At 60.8% G+C, this 21,107-nt stretch overlaps 2 protein-coding genes across 5 annotated transcripts; both read left to right on the forward strand.

Annotated features, from left to right (window-relative positions):
• Positions 1–2,957: 2,957 nt before the first annotated feature.
• Positions 2,958–5,707, forward strand: HRURF (HR upstream open reading frame). The gene is made up of 2 exons (XM_057548578.1): positions 2,958–3,083; positions 5,241–5,707. The coding sequence occupies exon 2, from the start codon at positions 5,583–5,585 to the stop codon at positions 5,685–5,687; it is 105 nt and encodes a 34-aa protein (XP_057404561.1). The 5' UTR covers positions 2,958–3,083; positions 5,241–5,582; the 3' UTR covers positions 5,688–5,707.
• Positions 5,708–5,713: 6 nt separating this feature from the next.
• HR (HR lysine demethylase and nuclear receptor corepressor) lies at positions 5,714–20,803 on the forward strand. Of its 4 annotated transcripts, none has more exons than XM_057548571.1 (19): positions 5,714–5,865; positions 7,140–7,790; positions 8,854–9,643; positions 10,864–11,014; positions 11,093–11,265; positions 12,677–12,844; positions 13,691–13,804; positions 13,983–14,098; positions 14,942–15,023; positions 15,417–15,580; positions 15,765–16,001; positions 16,200–16,365; positions 16,565–16,634; positions 16,810–16,940; positions 17,062–17,181; positions 17,280–17,395; positions 19,268–19,432; positions 19,839–19,967; positions 20,388–20,803. In XM_057548571.1, the coding sequence occupies exons 2-19, from the start codon at positions 7,179–7,181 to the stop codon at positions 20,526–20,528; spliced, it is 3,645 nt and encodes a 1,214-aa protein (XP_057404554.1). In that variant the 5' UTR covers positions 5,714–5,865; positions 7,140–7,178; the 3' UTR covers positions 20,529–20,803. The 4 variants fall into 4 exon arrangements, with proteins under 4 accessions (XP_057404554.1, XP_057404555.1, XP_057404556.1 ...); XM_057548572.1 differs by having other exon boundaries at positions 12,680–12,844; XM_057548573.1 differs by having other exon boundaries at positions 12,680–12,844; positions 13,715–13,804.
• Positions 20,804–21,107: the final 304 nt, after the last annotated feature.

Genomic DNA, 21,107 nt, shown 5'->3' on the forward strand with positions numbered 1-21,107 from the left:
GAGAAGCCTGCACACCACAACGAAGAGTAGCCCCTGCTCGTCCCAACTAGAAAAAGCCCATGCGCAGCAACAAAGACACAACACAGCCAAAAATAAATAAATAAATTTACAAAAAAACAAAAAGAAACATTGATTGTTTGTCTGACCTTGTGTTGGGCATTTTAAAGAGATGATTTCCTTAAATTCTCCTGTCAAGCCTGTCAGGTCGGGGTTATAGCCATTTTACAGATGGAAGAACTGAGACTTGGAGAGGTGAAGCAACTTGTCCATGATTGTGCTGCCTGTGGGTCAGGGCCCTGTCTCCTGATGCAAGTCTGCCCAGAAGTCGCCTTGGTGGGGGTGGAATGGCAGGATCCACACCCCTGAACCGGGAGAGAAAAACAGAGGAGTGTGTGATAAATGGACAAAATGAAATAAAAACTCAAAGCGGGGAGCAGCTGGGGGAGGCCTGAAGGTGAGGGAGTTTTCCTGGGAGCTGGGGCTTCACCAGCCCTCATTCCTTGGATGGGGCCTTACAGTGACAGGCAGGCTCACTTGGGCCCCGGGGCTGAATTAGAGATGGTCCCTGATGGCTATCTTAGCCCCAGCCTCCGGGCTAGCCTGGTTGCCCCGCTGCTCCTATTTCTGTCTGCAGAACGCATCACTTTCATTCCGACCTTGGCCTCCAGGCCTTTGCTGCACTGTATGCATCCCCTGTGCTCCCAATAGTCTTCCATCCAGGCCATCACGGCCTTCCTTCATGATCTGCTTTCTCCAAGAGCCCTCCCCGGACTCCAACCCCTCCTGAGGATCCTGAGGCTCCTGATCTCTGGCCCGCTCACCCTGTCCTGGGCGCACGATGCCGTGGGCTGTGCTCATGTGCCCATCGCCCCCTCCGCTCCCTGACCAACCAGACTCCCCTAGACCCCAATTGCTTCTTGCTCCCCACCTCATCAGTCTGGACTCTCTCATGTCTCCATGCTCTTCTCCTGTCCCCCCAGCGCTCTGTCCTATTCCTATTTGCCCTCTGAACCCCACTCAGACATCACCTCCTCCAGGAAGCCCTCTGTAACTTTCCCTTTGCCCCCTTGGGGTTGATTGCTCATCTAGACCACGCTGTCTCTGTTCTTGCATGGACTTCTATTTTTGCCTTGAGCACATCGTATTTCCCCCCCCACTACATTGTGACTTCATAATGAATAGATTTGTGTCTTACTTTTGTATCCTGGCCCGGAGCAAATGGTGGTTTAGACCAAGCGAAATGTTGTAGTACGTGGTGAAGTACTTAGTCTCTCATTTCTGAGCTAAGCATCACCCCCTCTGTGACGCTCCCCTGATTTTTCCAGGCTGGGACTGGAAGCACCTTGTTAACGTTTGTTAGCATGCCCGACTCCAATCGTCACCTGCAGTGCCCAGCACAGGGCCTGACACCTAAGGTGCTTCAGGGAATGTTAGCTGGTAAAAGAACATGGACCAAGTGAGCAGAAGCTCCTCGAGGCCGGGGATGACCTTATACATTCATCTTTGTACCCTGCATCTCCTTGGTGACCATCACAGAGCCTTGAAAATGCCCAGGTCTCTGTAACACATGTTTGGCAAATGTCTGCTGCAGTTGTTTGGATTCCAAGACATCCTGGGGCCAGAAGGGAAGGGGCAAGGAGAATTCCAAGTTCTGGACAAGCACATGTGATCCCGAGACTGGGGCATTGGGTGTGGGCTGGGCTTCCCTCAGAGCCTGCCCTGTCCCTCTGAGAATCACTGACACATCTGCCCAGCACCATCTCCCTCTGCATGGGGTTACTGGCCCAGCCCATGCCCTCTCTGGCCTGGCCCCTAGGGGAAGGTTAGGCCTTGCTCTGGCCTACCCACGGCCCCCCACCTTCTATTACCCACCAGTATGCCCACTGCCTTCCCAGGCAGAATCACGCCAGGCACTGGTACGGAGATGAAGAGTCTAGGCCAGTCCCCTTGGAAGCATACATCTTTGCTTGGCCCAGGTACCAGCCCTGCTCGATTTGCGCTCACTCTGGCCTCCTCATCCATCTTGCCTGCTTCTGAGGGATGCCCCCATTGCCTCCAAGTTCCCAGGTGCAGGTGGCCCTTCATTCCCAGCCCTCCCTTCTCCCTCCTCCCCACAGCCCAGCTGTCCCTTGGACCTTTCTGGTGGCTCCTCTCTCTCCCTACCTCTTCGGTCCCTCCCGGTCCTGGTCCCCCTTCCCTACCTCTGGCCTCCAGGTGCACTAGCCCCACTGCTGCATTTTTCGCTGCCACTCTGGGCGGCAGCAGCGTGGTTAGCCTCTTGTTTCAACACAGCCCTGGCCCAGGCTGAGTTGGGGCGTCTTGGCTGGCACTGCCCCACCCTTTAAGGGGTTGAAGAGGTGAGCGCTCCGGCTCTCGCCCGCTTGTCCCCCGCCCAGCATCAGGGACTAGGATGCCCTGTAGCTGGGTAGGTGCAGAAGCCCCGGCAGGAGGATGAGGCCCGCTGCTTGGGAAATCCCAGGGGCCGGAGCTGGGTTACTAGGCAGAAGGTCCTGAGCCCGGGGCGCAATGAGGTAGCTTTCTCTACCAGGGTGGCTGGATTGCAGGGGAGGGAAGGTTGGGCGGAAGGAGAAGGGGCATTGGTGAGGTGCAGACTGAGAAGAGGAACTAGGTCAGAGATGCGGGTGGGTGGGTGAGAGGGGAGGGGGCATCTGCCGCGGAGCTTCCTCCTGGCTCCAGAAGCATCTCCACACTTCCCTGCCTCTGCCCCTCTCCCCACATCCTGGGAGAATTCTCCCCGGTATTCCCCCCTCCCCCATGCCCCCGCCCCAGGCGTTGCCACAAGGGTGGGGGTGGGGTGGGGGGAGGCCAGCCTCAGCTGTCTGAAGGATGGAGGGGCTGGGGAAGTAGGGCTAGGTGCCCAGACGGCCGCGTGTGTGGGAGGGGATGTCCTCAGATGCCCTCCACCCGGCAGTCCCCGCTCTGACGTGTGGGTGCCCCCCCTCTCCCTGCCCGGATTAGTGGCAGCTTGGCCTGACTCTCCGGGGCTCCTTTCCCCGCCCCCGCCTGCTGCCTTCCCCTGGGCAGGGGGCTGCTCCGCCCGAAGGGCACTTGTGCTTGCCCAGGTAAGGGGCTCTGGGGACAGCGTGAGGGCAGCTGGCTCATGAGTGCTGCTGCGCGTGTCAGTGGGAACGTGTGTATCAGTGTGTGTGTGTCAGTGCTCTTGAGGGGTCGTTGCGGGGCCAGAGCGGACCCACGCGTGTCTGGGGGTGCTGGTCAGCTCGCCTCTGTCCACGGATCCGGCATTGTGTCCACACGTTGCGTGGCTTTCCTTCTGTTTGTGTCTTTGTGTGGCTCCTCAGATCTGCTCTGTCCTCAGGCACGGAACAGCCAGCTACAAGGGCTCTGTGGGCCTGTGGCATGGGCTGTGGAGCAGGATGGGGAGCTGGGCGAGGGTGGAAAGGGGTTCCTTCCCCCGCCACCCCAATCCCCCCCACCACCCCCTGGGCATTTTAGGAGCCTGTCCTGAGAGTCCTGGTCTAGTCCAGAGGCAGTGATCTGACAAAGCAGACTTGGCAAAGGGGGTGGGGGGAGGTGTCTGTCCCACTCCCCTGGGGCAGTCCCCATCCCCTCGGGGCCTGGACAGCCCAGGCTCCCACCCTGCCCTGCCCAGCCTCTTCTAGGCCTCAAGCCGCAGGAATCTCCCACAAGTTTTGGCTGCCAGAGGACACAGATGGGGGACTACAGGCACACCCCAGCCCTCCATCCACATCCTGGAGCCAGCCTGGGAGCCGGAGGCTGGGGCTTGGGGCCTGGGGCTTGGGGACTGCAGTCTGGGTTAGATCCTCCAGGATCACTTCCCCTGGCACACTCAGGTCCAGGCCACCCCTCAGGGGAGCTATGGGAGGAAGGGGGTGTTAATAACTCAGTCATGTAAACAACCCCTACCAGCCTGCCCTGCCACAGAACCGGCCTCTGGGGGAAGGCGAAGGGGCCAGGAGAATCTATGCCAACATGACCTAAGTCTTGCCTGGTGCCGACCCCTTCAGGCCTCCTCTCCTCAGGACCCCTCCTCTTCTCCTCAACTGGTGAAAGGATCCCGGCCTCCCCTCCAGTCTCCTGGGAGGAAGGCTCCCTCCAGGCCCTCGTGGCTTCCTGCTCCAGGGATGGTAGTGTGACCTGGGACAAGGCTAGAGGCATCCAAGAACTCATCGCTTCGATGGAATGGGGGCGGGTGGGGTGGTGCTCTCTCTGTCCCAGGCCAGGCCAAGGATGGCTTCCACAGGGGAGTCGCGGGGTGGGACGTGGGTGCCTGAGGGGAAGGGAAGCGCCCGTTGGGCGTGTGGGTTTCTGTGTGTGTCTGAATCTGTCTGTGTGTGTTTGAATCTGTTTGTGTCTGTGCTCTGGAACCACCCTCGCAGAAGGGCCAGGATGCTTCCTCGGGTGGAGGGTGCCCTGCTTTCCCATTTCCTCTCCTCCTCTCTGCTCCCTCCCAGGAGCCACTCCCATGGGCTCCTCTCCAGGGCTGGGCCTGGAAACACTAGGAGCACAGGATGGGGCAGACCCCCAGAACACGGGGCTAGAGCAGGTGGTGGAGCGCATCTGGTCCCACTTCCTCTCTGGACAATTGGTGAAACTGGGGCCCTTAGACCAGGAACAGACTAGAGCCTAGACCCTTCTAGAACTGCTAAGGCAGGACACTGTGCCCTGGGAGGGGGCTTGTGTCTGGAACGGTGAAGAGCTGCTTGGCCAGATGAGGACCGGGCAGGGCAGACCTGGGCCAGCGTGTGTGCCCACGTGCCAGAGCTGGAGAGGATCAGGAGCCAGTGGTCCAGCAAGCACGGGGAGGCTGGCGTGGGTCAGAGCGCCCATCACTGACCCGTGAGAACTCGACTGCCCCTGCCAGCTCTGGCACTGACCCCTCCCAGCAGCCCTGCCCTGGCACCCCTGGGGGCACCCCACCCCATCGTGGCCTGGTCCGGCCCCTCCCGCCCTTTGCTCCAGTTCCCGGGCTTGCCACCTATAGTGGGGGTGCTGCCCGCCTGCCAGGCTCCGGGGCCGGGCCCACGGGAGGGTGGGGCGGCTGGGAAGCTGGCACGCTGCCCCGGGGGAGCCTCTCTCGGCAGGCGCCCGGGTGCTGCGGGGGGGAGGGGGGAACAAAGGGCTCATTCTCCCCGTGCGCAGCCGGTGGCATCGCCGGGGCGTTGGCGGAAGCCCCCGGGGCCCGGGAGGGGGCAGGCCCAGGCGGGGCCGCCGAATCTCGGGCTCCTGTTTCCCCTCAGGGTGCTGGAGGAGGAAACCGGCGGAGCAGCTTCCCCACTCTCAGTTGCGCGTCTGGCGATGGCGATCAGAGGTCCTGCTGCGCTCTCCGCTGGGCACTCCCTCCATTAGCCGCGCCGCGCCGTGCTGCGCCGTAGCTGGTGCCTCTCTCCCGGGTCACGGGATCGGCCCCCCTTCCAGGCACGACCCCCTCCCCTGGCCCCTCGGCCTTTCCCCCTACTCCGCCATCTCCGACCCGGGGCGCGCGTTCCCCCCGGCCCGGCTCCCTCTCTCCCTCCGGGGGCACCCGCTCCCTAGCCCCGGCCCGGCCCTCCCCGCAGCGCAGCACGGAGTCTCGGCGTCCCATGGCGCAACCCACGGCCTCGGCCCAGAAGCTGGTGCGGCCGATCCGCGCCGTGTGCCGCATCCTGCAGATCCCAGAGCCCGACCCCTCCAACCTGCGGCCCTAGAGCGCCCCCGCTGCCCCGGGGGAAAGAGAGCGCCAGCGCGCTGAGCAGAGAGCGGGAGAACGAACGAGTCCTCGCCCGCCGGCCGGGAGGCCCCGGAGCCAGCCCATGGGGAGAGGGCGCCCGGCGTCGGCCACAAAGACCGCCGCCGCCCACGCCGCGCCCGGCGCGTGAAGCCCAGGTAAGGGCCGAGAGGGGCGCCGGGCGCGCGCCTTCTGGGGACGCCCATAGGAGGATATTTCTAAGCCGAGCCCGCGCCGCACGCAGGGAATGAGCTCCCCTTGCTCCTCTGGGCTTGGCCACACCTCTGAAAGTTAGGATGTCCGACGGGGCTGGATCGCGTCGGAGCGGTGGCCCCAGAAAACCCAAGCGCCCTGTGTCACGGCTCCCTGGGCTCCCTCCCCTCCTTCCTGGGGCTTCCCCCAGTGGGCCGACGTGGCCGTGCTGGGAGAGCGCTGCGGCTCTGGTGCCACCTGTCATCCTGGTCCTTTGCACGCACGTTCAATTTTCCCTCCTTTGCCTCTCTGTGGGCCCCAGCCCGCTTTCCCCGCCTCCTTCCCTCCCCTCGGCCAGGCTGCAGTTACCAGCGTCCACCGGCCGCCCTAGCACTGCCGGCTGGACTGGGGCATCTTGACCCATCCCGGCTGAGGCCTCTAACTCCCCTCCCCTGTGCCGGCTCACTCCTTCCCTTGGGGGCAGCGGTGGAGATCCCAGCCCCCAGCAGTTGTCCTGGGCTCTGCCTCAGGAGCCAAGAAACTGCACAGCACCTGGAAGAGGCAGACTCGGGGCTGCCCAGGTGTAGGGAGAGATTCCAGCCAGCAGCCCTGCTCTCCCCCGTGACTCCAGCCTGCCCTGTCTGCACTTCCCACCCAAACAAGCCTAGGTGGGGCTGAGGGCTGGGGGTGGGGAAGCAGCACCCCCAGAACCAGAGACTGCAGCGCAGGGAAGAGGCTTCTGAGCCTGCCCATTTCCCAGCCCTATTTTACACAAGGGCACCAGAGGAGTGACGTGACTTGCCCAAGGTCACACAGCAGGTGACTGGATCAGGGCCAGGATCCAACTTTCCTGTCTCCCAGTGCAGTGCCTTCCATGGAGCTCATCTTTTGGGTTCTTGCCCTCTGTCCTTCCCCATGGCTCATGACCAGTTCCAGGCTCGACGAGGCCGGGACATGTCATCCTAGAATCGGCAGTCTCTGCTAAGGGGCCCTGGCCCAGGTGGGCTGTCAAGTTCCAGGCATTCAGGGGAAGGGATGACGTCCCACACTGGAACATCCCACTCAGGCGGGTCCTTCGAGTCTCATGTGGCAGGCAACGTGGAGCCCAGCTGTAGGTTGGCACTTGTCTTACTGGTTTGGGGTGCCTTGGTGCTGCCAGGGCGGTGCCCACTCTGTACCAGGCGGTAGGGTGCTTGAGGCAGGTGCCTAAGCAGCTCATGCCTTGGTGGTTATGCTCCAGGGACCCCCTCTGGGAGAGCCCCATGAGGGCAGGAGAGCGATGGAGAGTACGCCCAGCTTCCTGAAGGACAGCCCAGCCTGGGAGAAGACAGCCCCTGAGAATGGCCTCGTGGGACCAGAGCTGGATACCCCACCACAAGACGGCCTGAGCCCTGCAGCACTGTGCCTGGGAGAGCCTGTTCCTTTCTGGAGGGGTGTCCTGAGCACCCCAGGCTCCTGGCTCCCCCCTGGCTTCCCCCAGAGCCCCAAGGACACGCTCCCATTGGTAGAGGGCAAAGGTCCCCGGAATGGGGAGAGGAAGGCTAGCTGGTCGGGCAGCAAGGAGGGCCTGCGCTGGAAGGAGGCGATGCTTAGCCATCCGCTGGCATTCTGTGGGTCAGCGTGCCCGCCTTGCTATGGCCCACTGATTCCTGAGCATAACGGTGGCCCTCCCAAGAGTGACCCTGTGGCCTTCCGACCCTTGCACTGCCCCTTTCTTCTGGAGACCAAGATCCTTGAGCAAGCTCCCTTCTGGGTGCCCAGCTACCTGCCACCCTACCTAGTGTCCAGCCTGCCCCCAGAGCGTCCATGTGACTGGCCCCTGACCCCACACCCCTGGGGGTACGCCGGAGTCCAGCCCAAAGTGCCCTCTGCCTTCAGCTTAGGCAGCAAGGTGAGTGTTGGAGCAGAGAGGGTACCTGGGGCTCATGCAGCGGGGCTCAGTGGCCCCTGAGCAACGCTGCCGGGGCCAAACCGCTCTGCCCTTCCATTTTTTTTTTTTTTTTTTTTTAATTAATTAATTAATTTATTTATTTATGGCTGTGTTGGGTCTCCGTTTCCGTGCGAGGGCCTTCCCCAGCTGCGGCAAGCGGGGGGCCACTCCTCATCGCGGTGCGCGGGCCTCTCACCATCGCGGCCCCTCCCGCTGCGGAGCACAGGCTCCAGACGCGCAGGCTCAGCAATTGTGGCCCACGGGCCCAGCCGCTCCGCGGCATGCGGGATCCTCCCAGACCAGGGCCCGAACCCATGTCCCCTGCACCGGCAGGCAGACTCCCAACCACTGCGCCACCAGGGAAGCCCTGCCCTTCCATTTTGATGAAAAGATAAGGTGGTACCCAGGCAGAGGAGGAGCCTGTCAGCTCAGGCATAGTCGACCCCAAGCAATTCCTCTTCTGAGCAAACCCATTTCATTAGGCCTCACCTGCCTTTGGGCCATTTCAGGAATTGACTCACGCATTGTCCACCCAGAACAAGGCCCTGGGAACTGGGGCCTCAGAATGTGTGGTCTTGTCCTGGGGGGAGGGGTAGACAAGGCCCTGTATCTGGGAGTGGGATGGGCAGGTGGCCCATGGCCTGTACCTCTGGCACCTCCCCCACAAGTGACCCCCCCCCCAGGGTCACCTCAGGGATGAGATGTAAAATATTTTAAATCCAGTGTGGTACAGGGCATCACACAATCTGAATAGATCCTGGAGGCCCTTTGACTGTGCCAGGCATTAAGCCTTTAGTTGCTGGGTTATGGGGAGGCCTGAGAAATCCTGGGGAAGGATCTGGGGTAGCCAGGACTGTGGCGGAGGCAGTTAGGGGACCAGTGCCTATTAATCAGTATGTTCTTCAGTATTTTCACAACCCTTAAAGCCTCACAGGCTCACACCTGATGGTTGTCAGTTCTGCCCATCCTTTTAAGCAGTGGGAAGCAAAGTCAGCATGAGCTTAATCCCTTCTCCTCTCTTTAGGGTTTTTACTGCAAGGATCCAAGCATTCTCAGGCTGGCAAAGGAGCCACTGGCAACTGTGGAACGTGGGTGGTTGGGCTTAGTGCCTGGTGGGCATCTCCAGAGAACTGGGGAGGTGGAACGCCCTTCACTCCACCAGAGAGGTGGAGAGACAGGAGTCGGCAGGCATCAGAATCTTTGCCCCCTTGTCCTGGGGCATCCAGATACTGTTCCCCGGACCCTGTGGCCCACTTGTTCCCCAGGCCTGGTTCATACTCTTGGCAATGTCTGGGCTGTACCGGGAGGCGGGAGCCTTGGGTACCAGCTGGGGCCGTCAGCCACATCAAGGTGCCCCTCTCCTGGGCCTCCTACCACCCAGGTGGACCGTTGCTCATCTCACCCACCAGCTAGAGATGGAGGTCTTGGCCCTTGTGGGAAGTGCCAGGAGGACCTGGAGGGGGGCACCAGTGGGCCGAGTGAATCCAGCGAGGAAGCAAACAAGGCCCCTGGTCCCAGGGCCTGCCCGCCCAGCCATCACACCAAGCTGAAGAAGACATGGCTCACACGACACTCTGAGCAGTTTGGGTGCCCAGACAACTGCTCTGGGGAGGAGGAAAGCCCAGCGTCCCAGCTGCGGGCCCTCAAGAGGGCAAGCAGCCCCGAGGTCCAGGGAGCAGTGGGCAGCCCAGCCGCCAAGCGCCCGTCCGGCCCTTTCCCGGGCAGTGTGGGGCAGGGGGCCAGAGGTTGGCAGGAGCTGCTGGACTCATCATTTGGGAACAAGGCAGAGGCAAAACAGCGTGATGACCACAGAGGTAAGGGGACAGGGGAGGGCCTGCAGGGGGCCCTACTTGGGAGGGTGCAGCTGGGACTGGGGCTTTGCAGGGAGGTGGGATCAGAAGTCCTTTATGAGTGGATCACACCCAGCTGTCCAATTGCCCACCTGGATGGGATAGCTCTCTGGGAATCCTTAGCATGTACAGGCCAGAGCAGTCCAGCATGTGGCTCCTATTTTCGTGTGCCTACTCCCGAGCCATGGCGTTTTGGTGACAGTATAATGACAGGATTCAGAGTGTGGACTCCGGAGTCAGAATACCTGGCTCCTGGCTTTGCTGATTGGTGCTATGTGACCTTGGGCTGGTTACTTCACCTCTCTGGGCATCAGTTTCTCCATCTATAAAATGGGGATAAAGACAGCACCTACCCTGTAAAGAGTGCTGCAAAGATTAAACCATATCATTCACGTAAACGGCACTTAGCAAGCACTCAATGAACAGTCACTTTTGTGATTACTTGTGCCACAAATCTCCCATCGGGGGGATTACATCTCCTGAAGGACCCCTTGTCCTGCCTCAGGAACAAACAACTACTCTCTGGGCCAGCTGGATCATAGAAACTCAGTTTGGACTCTGCCAGTGTTAGGACTTGGGCACATCTTGGACCCCTCTGTCAAGCTCTGCTCTTCACGGAGGGTTCTGGCACTGCCGGCCCCAGCCTCAGTTCTTCGGGATCACCTCGGTTTCTTGGCCTCCCAGACTGCTGGGCCTGGATCAGGACTCTTTCTCTGGTCTTGCACCCCTGCACCTGGCATGGGTCTGTCTGTGCTCTTCCAGGCCTCTGCCTGGGCTGGGAAGCTGTAGGCCCCTCCGACTTCTAGGGTTACTGCACCTGTGGCCTGTGTTGAAACTCTCCGGCCTTCTCACCTTCCATCGTCCTCCGTCCACGTCGGGATTGTCTCTTCACACTGTCACGCAGCCAACGGTATCACTGAGGCTGAGGCAGAGCTAACCCAAGTCTACACCGACTGGATTCTGCGCCCCAGCTGCCCCAAACGTGGCCCGTCAGTCCATGTTAGGGCTCAGCCTTTTTGAAGTTTCTGGCTGCCTGGTTCCCTCGTTCCGAATCAGGCCTCGTAGGCCCGGGCCCAGGGGCAGCGCTGGCTCTGTGTGGGGACGGTCTGGGTGCTAAGGCAGGGCCTGGGGTTCACAGAAGCCCAGGAAGCCCGGCCTCCTGACCAGCAGCATTGTCCCCTCAGGACCCCGAGACATCAGGGCCAGACTCCAGGACCCGGGGCTTCAGGATACACCTTGCGCAGCTCCCCCGGCAGGCATGACTCAGTGCCAAAGCTGTGCCCAGGCAGCTGGTGCGGCGGGAGGGCCGGCCTGCCACTCCCAGCCAGTGCCCAGGTGAGCCTGTTGCCCCCGGCTGCCCCCAGCATCCTCCCAGTGGGGCTCCCTGCTCACCTTCCTCTGCCCTACCTCCAGATTGCAGCAGCAGGAGGAAGACTCGGCAGCCAGCTCCGAGGGAGGAGGGTCTGGCCCGGAGGAGGCCGGGCTCAGCATGGGCCTCGCCAAGCACCTGCTAAGTGCTCTGGGAGACCGCCTGTGCCACGTGCTGCGGAGGGAGCGGGAGGTCTTGGCCTGGGCCCAGCGGGAAGGTGAGCAGGCCCCCACCAGGCATTCAGGACCCCGGGACGGCCCGGTCCTGCGGTCAGTGCTTTCACAAGGAGCATGGGACCTCCCTCCCCCAGCACTGCCTACCAACCAGCTGCCAGCGCGGGAGAGCTCCTGCCGCACTGTGCCCTTATTCCCAGCTCAGGCTCTGTCAACTTGTATTCCAGTTTCTGGCCTGGACGGGAGATGTTGGGAAGGTGTAAAACCTGATCTGGCCCAACCCTCTAAGAGCTTTGGGGAAATGAGACTGAATGCCAAGTGTCTGCAAGAGCACCGGGAGGGAGGCAGGGGTTGGGGGGGGGGAGCTCCCTGCAGCTTTGCAAGGGAAGGAAGGCTTCCGGGGATGGCGGGCTGTTGGGCCCTGGGAAGCTGGTAGGATTGGGGCCGAGGTTAGAGATGGGAGGAGCTCGAGGCAATCAGCTAATCCCTCTGGCTCCAGGCTCTCCCTCCTGCATCCCTTCCACGGGGAATGAAAAGACACTCCTGCTGTCTTGTCACTCCCTGGATGGAACCCCCTGGTGGCTCTCTCTTGTCCCAGAGAGTCCAGCCCCTTCCCCTTTCACAGCCAACCCCTGTCCACCGTGCCACTCCCTCCGCCCCCAATTCCTGGCACACGCCCGGCCCTCTTGGCTCACAGGAGCTTGTCCGCCCCCTCAGGCCTCGGCACCCTTTGTTCCCTCTGCCTGGAACGCGCTTCCCTTCCATTCCTACCTGGTGAATGAAAAGTTACTCATTGCTCAGGGCCGTTTGTGCAGCTGTCCCCACCCTCCTCCTTCCATCCCACTCATACTCTAGCACCCACCCCATGATGCCACGAGCATCACCATGTTTATGGGCCCATCTCCCCCCTTGTGATGTGAGTGCTGGGAGTGCAAGTGCCAGGTCCTGACCAGCTCTGAATCCCCAGCACCCAGCCCTGGATGGGACGAGTGTGTGTCGATGAGTATATGAACGTGTGCTCACTGGCAACCTCCCACCTACCAACAAGGGCTTGGTCTGAAACTCTGGGTGAGGGAAGGAGCCGCCTCCCAAGGTTTCCTCTTCTGAGATACAGAGGAATCCCCTGAGGAAACACCACTGTGTTGTGGGCTGGGGGGATGAAGGACTGTTTTGGGAGTCCTGTGGCTCAGGGGGCCCTGGGGCAGGCGCCGGGGAGGCGCAGCCTGCACTGGCCTGGGAGGGTTGGCTGCAGACGGACGGTGCGGCAAGTAGGTTCTTTACAGGGGCTGTCGAGTAATCAAGGGTGACTGTAAGGGGGCCTGTCTCCCTTCTGGGGCAGCCCCTCAGTGGAAACTGCTCCTGTGTGTCCATCCCTTCCTGGAGGCCTCCCACATGAGGTCCTCAAAGGGGCCACTGACTTGAGGCCCCTCTGACCCCGTTCTCTCCTGTGGTCAGCAGGCCAGGGGCCAGCCGGGACAGAGGACAACCCAGGCATTCCACGTTGCTGTAGCCGCTGCCACCATGGACTCTTCAACACCCACTGGCGATGCCCCTGCTGCAGCCACCGGCTGTGTGTGGCCTGTGGTCGCATGGCGGGAGCTTGGAGGACCAGGGAGAAAGAAGGTAGGAAAGGAGCTGGGGGCTTCGGAAGGGATGCTCTAGAGTTCATGGCCAGGGACTTCCCTGGCAGTCCAGTGGTTAAGACTGCACTTCCACTGCATGGGGCACGGGTTCGATACCTGGTTGGGGAACTAAGATCCGGCATGCCACGTGGCATGGCAAAAAAAAAAAAAAAAAAAGTTCACGGTCATTTCTTGGCTGTGGCTCCCTGAGAAAGTCTCCGTCTGCAGCCTCAGCTACCACTGCTCAATGCCCTTTAGAGCAGACCTTTTCCTCTCCCCAGATCAGAGGGCCATGCCCATATCCTTAAAAGAAGTCGAGTGCCTACTCTCTATCTCTCACTTGGCTCAGCTTGCACCTTTTTAAACCTTACAACACTGTGAAGTAGGTATTATTGCCTCCGTTTTCCAGATGAGAAAAACTCAGAGAGGTTAAGTGACTTGTGCAAGGTCACACAGCTCGTAAGTGTTGGGCCCAGGATTTAAAGGCAGGCCTTCTGATTCCAAGTCCTGCTCTCTTCATGGTTCTCAGCTTTCTCTCCCTTGGCTCAATTCCGCCACCTCAACACTTGAAATTTCCCAGTGTTCCAATAGACATGGCCAAAAAGAGTTCCAGGGTCAGAAACCTTTTGGAACACCATATTCTACATGATTGTCTTGCATCTTGCAACGCACTCAGCATATTAACGGCTCTGCGTTCTGCAAGCAAAGGATCCTATGTCACTAGGGAACTCAGGTTTCCCAGAAAGCCCATGTTTTGTAGATTCTCAAGGTCCCCGATTTAGATATCATGCCCTTGCTCTTCTTCCCTGACTTTAACCTGGGTTTATCTTGATTTCCTGACCTGCAGCTCCTCCTTTCCTACCCGCAACAGGCTCTCAGGAACAGTCCATGGAGAAGTGTCCCCAGGAGGCTGGGCACAGTGCCTGTTCCCTGATGCTCACCCAGTTTGTCTCCAGCCAGGGTGAGCCCTCTTGGAGGGGTGGGGTGTACAGAGGGCAGGTCCTGGGGGAGACCAGCTTCCTGTTTGGATGTCCCTCAGTCCGATCCCATGCTCTCCTGGTTGGTGAGGCCAAGCAGCATGGAAGTGGCCCCCTGTCTGCAGTCACTGGCAAATTCCATCTCCCTTCTCTCTCTCACAGCTTTGGCAGAATTGAGCACTGCAATGCACCAGGTCTGGGTCAAGTTTGACATCCGGGGGCACTGCCCCTGCCAAGCTGATGCCCGGGTGTGGACCCCTGGGGATGGGGGCCAGCAGGTAAGAAGCAGGGCACGGGACAGGGCACTGGCTGGTGCGCCCCAGGATTAGGCGGTGTGTCTGCAAATTCCTGACTTTGGCAGGGTTTGGTCCTTTTCTTTTGAGGGGAATGAAGAGGGACATGGAAGCTGGTGAAATCAGGCTTCTTCTCTTCTCCTGGGGATGAGGATCCATGGAGTGAGCTCTAGCCTCTGCCCCACCTCCCCCCACCCCGCCCAGCAGAAGTCCTCGCTCTCTGTCTGCCTGGAAGTCCCACCCTCTTTGTGCTCGTTCCAGCATCTTGCTAGAGCTGCTGGAGTCCCGTCTTTCCGCTCCCCAGGCGCAGGCTCCTACAGGTGGAGTGTCGGCCCACCTTCTCAGTATTCCCCGCACCTGACACAGAGCAGGTGCTCAGTGTGCGTTTCACAAAGTTTTTATGAAGTTCATGTTTTTATTATAAAAGTCATTTATTCAAGAAAGGGTTTATCAAATGCCTTTTGTGTGCCAGACACCGTACACATTCCCACTGTGGAAAATTTGGAAAATACAGACAAGAATAAGGAAGAAAACAGTAGTGGCTTACAATACCACCGTTACCATTTTGACATATTTCTTTCCAGTCATTTGCCTATCTATTTATTCCAGCCTCTTTTGAGTATACTTTAGATCGTGCTGTATGCATAAGTCCATGGGCAACTTTTTTCCACCTAACGTTGTATCGTATGACATTTCGCTCCTTGTGAACACGATTTTAGGACTTAACAAGAGTCCACTGTTAATACTTGTGGGTTGAATTGGATTGAGATGCATTTGCCATTTTTAAATCTCTGGTTGGATGGGGGGGGTGGCGGCTGGGTTTAACAGAAGGAGCCGACGGAGAAAACTCCCCCAACTCCACAACCTTCCTGCAACAGGGATACCAACAGGACCAAGGACACTAAGGAGGGTGAGCGGCCCCCTGCGCCTTGCTCAGACTGTGCGGGGGAGGCTGGGCCAGGCTGGAATCCCCAGGAGAGATTGGAATGGCTTTAGCCATCCCCCCAGCCCCCCGTCACCATCTCTCTTCTCAAGTCATTCCAAAGAAAATAAATCTAAATAAAATCTAGGACAAGCCTCCTAACCCCTCTCCAGCCAGACCCCTGTTCTGAGCCCCTCCTTTGGAGAGGTCCTAGACACGCTGGCAGGAAAGCTGGTGGGAGGCAAGTGCATCCAGACCAGAGTTGAGATGGGCAGTGCCAGTGAGGACAGAGCAGATTCCGCCGGGAGAGGAGGGAAGGGCACATGGGCAATGGAGCCTCTAGAGAAAGGTGAAGCCCCTCACCGCCCTCCTTCCTAACAGAGACCCCAGACTCCAGAGAGACCCCGGCAGAGGACCGTGCTGGCCAAGGGCCCCTGCCTTGTCCTTCTCTCTGTGAACTGCTGGCCTCCACTGCTGTCAAGCTCTGCTTGGGGCACGAACGGATACACATGGCCTTCGCCCCTGTCACTCCGGCCCTGCCCAGTGTGAGCGAGGGCACGAAGGGAGGGCTGGGGGCCTGGGGCCGAAACTGGGCTGGCCTTCCCTGCAGGGTCAGGCGGGTACTGGGCTGGCCTTCCCTGCAGGGTCAGGCGGGTACTGGGCTGGCCTTCCCTGCAGGGTCAGGCGGGTCCTGAGCACGCCTGCCTCTCCGCCCCTCCCTCCCCGCAGGACGACCGCATCACTAACATCCTGGACAGCATCATCGCGCAGGTAGTGGAACGGAAGATTCAGGAGAGAGCCCTGGGGCCGGGGCTGCGGGCCGGGCCGGGCCTGCGCAAAGGCCTGGGCCTGCCCCTCTCACCGGTGCGGCCCCGGCTGCCTCCGCCCGGGGCTTTGCTGTGGCTGCAAGAGCCCAGGCCTCGGCGAGGCTTCCACCTCTTCCAGGAGCACTGGCGGCAGGGCCAGGTGAGGCTCCCAGCTCTCACAGCCTCGCCTACCCTCAGGCCCTTGATCCCGAGGCCCAGGCAGACCTGGTCCGTCACTCAGAGGGAACAACAGGGCCTGTCCCCACGCCGTTCTGGTGCCCCTACAACATGCCCCGGCCTGGCCATGTTGGGTACCCCATCCATTCTCCCCGTGTCCCCCTTTCTTTCCCCACTACAGCCCGTGTTGGTGTCAGGGATTCAGGGGACATTGCAAGGCCACCTGTGGGGGACAGAAGCTCTAGGGGCGCTTGGAGGCCAGGTGCAGGCACTGACCCCCCTCAGACCTCCCCAGCCCGCAAGCCTGGGCAGCACAACGTTCTGGGAGGGATTCTCCCGGCCTGAGAGTGAGTATCCCTGATGTGGGGTAGAGGAGCTGGGAGCCCCTATGATGCTGGGAGGGCATCGAAGTCCCAGAGTGACCCGGGGGGCAGCTGGAAGCAGAGCCCAGCGCAGAAACTGGACTCTGTTGCTGCCACGGGAGCAGGGCCTCTGGGCCAAGGAGGTTCCTCCCTGGGCCAATGGCCTTTCTGTCTCTTCCCCTAGTTCGCCCAAAGTCAGATGAGGGCTCGGTCTTCCTGCTGCACAGAGCTCTGGGGGACGAGGACGCCAGCAGGTGCGTGGTGGCGTAGGGCTGTCTGGCCGGGCCTCCCTGCCGCTCCTCCTTGGCCCCGGGACGCTCAGTGCTCTGTGCTTGCCTCGGGAAGTTACTCTAGCTTCGCGGGCTTGGACGGGGTCTCTGGTGCCTGGATTGAGCCTGCTGGGCGTGACACCCCCCCACACACACACAGGGTGGAGAGCCTGGCTGCCAGCCTGCCACTCCCAGAGTACTGTGCCCGCCATGGGAAGCTCAACCTGGCCTCCTACCTCCCTTGGGGCTCTGTCCTGCGTCCACTGGAGCCCCAGCTGTGGGCGGCCTATGGTGAGTGTCCACTCCATTCCTGCCCAGTCCCTACCCCCTTCCTGTCATCTCCAAGAACACATGCGTCAGTGCCGAGGTCCTGGGGCCCATTCCCAAGTGTCTTTTCTCTACCTCCATACAGGTGTGAGCCCACAGTGTGGGCACCTGGGGACCAAGAACCTCTGTGTGGAGGTGACCGACCTGGTCAGTGTCCTGGTACGCGCTGAAGCCCCACTGCCTGCCTGGCACTGGACACAGAAAGGTGCGTCCTTGGCCGGAAGCAAGGGTTGGCGCAAGCTGCAGATGCGAGGTGCTGTCTCTGCTGGCCCTGGGCCCTCCTGAGCCGTCTTTCTCCCCCAGATTTCCTCTCAGCCCTGGACGGGGAGGGGCTCTGGTCTCCGGGCAGCCAGGTCAGCACCGTGTGGCACGTGTTCCGGGCACAGGACGCCCAGCGCATCCGCCGCTTTCTCCAGATGGTGAGGGAGCCGGGAGCTCTCCCCTTCCCCTTCCAGCCCCAGAAGCTCTCCCTCTGTGTGTGTGCCCCGTGTGCTCGCTCCCTTGCCTCAGGTGAGCTGGACTCCACTGGTGCAGAGAAGGCAGACTGGGCCCTCCTGAGAGGTGTGCAGTGGGGTGCACAGAAAGTGGGGGACCTAGTGATGAAATGAAGCAAGAGCTGCCACAGGCTGGGCACTGTGCTCAGGGCCTTGGGTACATTCTCTCTGTTAATTGTCACGACCACCCCGTGCGGTAGGTACTGCTGCTTTCCCATTTGGCAGGTGAGAACACTGAGGCTGAGTGGTAAAGCTGGGACCCGAGCTTGTGGCTGTTCCCAGCCCGGGTCGCTACACTGTGCTCCCCCTGGGGACAGGCAGCCTCCCTGCTGCAGGCTCCAGGTGGGGGCTGGCCGAAGGGCAACAGGAAGCTCACCTGAGAATCCGTCCCACTGCTCCCCTCTCGGAAATCTGCACCTTATGAGGAGGTGCCCTTTGAGGTGCTAGCAAGGAAGGGCTAAGGGGGGGCAGCGTGGTAGGTGGAGAGAGACACGGGGCCAGGGGAGGGGGCAGGGAAGGAGAAGAGGAGGGGGTGAGCAGGAGGTGGCGGAGGCCAGGTGGTTCCAAAGTCCCGCTGAGCCCTGACTGTCCTGGGGAAAGGACGCCCACCAAGTGTCACCCCTGCTCAGGCACATGCACACACACGGACGTGCAGGTGTCAACGTGGCTGTCCGCTGCCACCCTCCTGCCCACAGGAGATGCACACACGGATGGACTCACGCAGGTGCTGGAACACGCAGAGGGGAGCAGACAGCAGCGCGCCTTCATGCATAGATGGCCTTGTCTGATCTGGGTGTGGCTGGCTGTGGGCAGTCCCGCATAGCCAAACCCGATAATTCACCGGGAAGGTCTGAGGGGCATATTCTCACTGGGTGGCCTGGGAAACACTGCTCTAGTTCCAGGTTGGACTTCCTTGGCACCTGCCTGGGGTTACCCTAGGGTCCAACCTGACTCACCAGCCTCCCCTCTTCCCATGGCCTGGTCTTGGAGGCCTGAGCCCTAAGCCCAGGAGTAATTGCTAAAGTTCTAGCTGAAGGGCTGGATGGAGCTGGTGGGCAGCTGAAGCATGATGCTGGGTTCACCTCTGCAGGTGTTCCTTGGGCCCTGGCCTCCACGAGTTCCCATCTACCCAAGGAGCTCCCCGCTCTGGTTGGGCTGGTGAAGGCCCCCCAAAGCTGTGCCTGCTTCAGCGGCCTCAGCCTGGACAGGCAAGCCCGTCGGTCCATCCACTGGGGAGTCAGAACTTCCGTGTGGCTGTGCCTTTTCAGGATCTGGGATCTTAGAAGAATCTGACGCATGCTTTGGATTGTCTCCCCAGGGATGTACAGCTATCTGCTCACCTACAGCTTAGCACACAGTTCAGGATCTTCACAGGACTCCACAATTAAGAGCTCCTGGTGTAGACAGTTTACAAGTTGAGGTTATGCAGGACATCTTCCTGGGTTTTGGCGAAAGGGGTACCTTTGAAGGAGGGAGCAGAGGGCCCAGGGCCAGGGCCACAGAGGCTATTCAAGGCATCTAGCCCCAGGAAAAGCGAGGATTTAGACCCCCAGCCTCAGAGCCCTTAATCCTTTCCTCTCAGCTCCTTCCAGCCAAATCTCTATTCTGCCAACGTGAGCGACCCCAGCCCTTCACCATCCTGCTCCTTTCTCTCCCACCCTTATGTCCTCCCCCTGCCCTTCAAGACTTGACCCCTGCAGCTCTTTCCTGTGCCTCTGGCCTTTGGGCAGCCCATGCCCCATCTTCCTGCAGCCCCGCCCTAGCCTCCCGCCTTGCTCATTCCTCCTTTTCTTTGAGGTGTGCCCGGCCGGGGCGGGAAACTTGGAGCCTGGCACCCCGGGCAGCTGCTACCTGGACGCAGGGCTGCGGCGGCGCCTGCGGGAGGAGTGGGGTGTGAGCTGCTGGACTCTGCTGCAGGCCCCCGGAGAGGCCGTGCTGGTGCCCGCGGGGGCTCCCCACCAGGTGCTTCCCCGGCGCGTGCAGGCGGGGGCTCTGCAGAGAGCTCAGAATATTGGAAGCATTCCCCAGCCTGGTCTACCCTCGTCCCTCTCAGTTCCCCTCTGGAGCTAGGCAGAGCAGGAAGTCACGCCTCCACTGCAGGGAAGAGGAGAAGCCTAGTGGTCTTGAAGTCATCAAGCCAACTGGGCTTTGTGTCCTTGGGTGCCCGCTCTGCTTGTGCCGTCTCTGGCATCCCCTTGGCCTGGTTTTGGCCGCGCCCTTTGGGGGTGGCTGGTGCTGGACCCAGGGCCTCTGCTCTCTGAGAGCTGGGTGGGGGTCATTTGGGGAAGCAGACCTCAGGAACCAGTGGGGCAGGGTGCGTCATCCTGAGTCCCCACTGACCCTCCTGCCCGCCCCGTCCCTGGCACAGGTGCAGGGGCTGGTCAGCACAGTGAGTGTCACTCAGCACTTCCTGTCCCCCGAGACCGCTGCCCTCTCTGCTCAGCTCTGCCACCAGGGGCCCAGCCTGCCTCCTGACTGCCGCCTGCTTTATGCCCAGGTAAGTGTGACACTGGCCGGGAGCCTGGGTGTGCTGCCCAATTCCCCCCACAGCACAGCTGCGCCCAGGGAGGGTGTTCGCGGCAGGGAGAGCCCGGGGCGCAACTGTAAACTCCTTGTCGTCTCCTTTTCTCCTAGATGGACTGGGCTGTGTTCCAAGCAGTGAAGTTGGCTGTGGGGACATTGCAAGAGGCTAAATAGGGGGATCCCAGGTGTCTGGGGTAGGCGTTGGGAGCAGGCAGACCAGTGCTCAGCCCAGGCACAGCTTCAGCAGAGAATGGCACTGGGGAACTTGGGGACTTCTGCTCGATCCCGCAAGCACCACTCTGGGCACAAGCAGGGCACCCCGTTCCCTGCCCCTGACCTGGGCCCTAAGGCCGACAACCACAGTGCCACTGAAGCTCGCACCTGCCCTTTGCAGGCTGGCACTTGCTCCGCCCCGAGCTCCTCTCCATGGTACCAGACTCACACTGGGGGTGACCGTCTCCCTCCAACCCCTGCCCGCCAACCCAGGAGACGAAGAGCCCTTCCTTGGGGGACCTCGGAAATCATTCTGGCTTAAGCAACACCTGCTGCTGCTGCTTCATCTCCTGCTGTCTCACCTGTGCCCGAGCTCTGCTTATACCACCCACATCCTCCTGGGCTCCCGGGCGGCCCTTTGCACTGCAGGTGTGCTGGACAAGGGCCACCGACATCCTGCCCTCTTGCCAGAGAGCTGTGAAGTGTGGGGAGGGGGCAGCATCTGGCCACTACCCAGGCTTGGCTGGAGGGGTTGATATGGGCGAGGCCCCATCCCTGCACCCTCCTCTCGCCTCCTTCCTTCTTGATTTCCATTAAAGGCTGTTGTTTTGTGAATGCTGCAGTGTGGTTGGCCCTGCTCCTGCAGGCCACATGGACTGGGGAGGGAGGGGACACATGGAAATGGAGCAGGGTGGGAGGGGGCCGAGGCTGTGGTGACGGGGACCTCAAACACCCCTGCCTGTTCTTCTTAGGGTGGGGGGCAGGGTCCCCCCCTCCCACAGAGGAGCAGGTGGAGCCTTCCAAGGGGGCTGCCCTTGAGGATACTCCTGACAGCGACAGCGGGCAAGGCAGAGGTCCGGGCCACAGCAGCAAGGCCATCTCCCTGTGTGGCACCAGAGCT

This window comes from Balaenoptera acutorostrata, chromosome 6 (genome assembly GCF_949987535.1).
Source record: "Balaenoptera acutorostrata chromosome 6, mBalAcu1.1, whole genome shotgun sequence".
NCBI classification, from domain to species: domain Eukaryota; kingdom Metazoa; phylum Chordata; class Mammalia; order Artiodactyla; family Balaenopteridae; genus Balaenoptera; species Balaenoptera acutorostrata.

Coding starts and splice junctions, on each gene's coding strand:
- HRURF (XM_057548578.1), top strand. CDS start 5,583: ATGGCGCAACCCACGGCCTCGGCCCAGAAGCTGGTGCGGCCGATCCGC.
- HR (XM_057548571.1), top strand. CDS start 7,179: ATGGAGAGTACGCCCAGCTTCCTGAAGGACAGCCCAGCCTGGGAGAAG. Junction 15,024..15,416: donor GACCAAGGACACTAAGGAGG/GTGAGCGGCCCC, acceptor CCTTCCTAACAG/AGACCCCAGACTCCAGAGAG. Junction 15,581..15,764: donor TCACTCCGGCCCTGCCCAGT/GTGAGCGAGGGC, acceptor CCCTCCCCGCAG/GACGACCGCATCACTAACAT.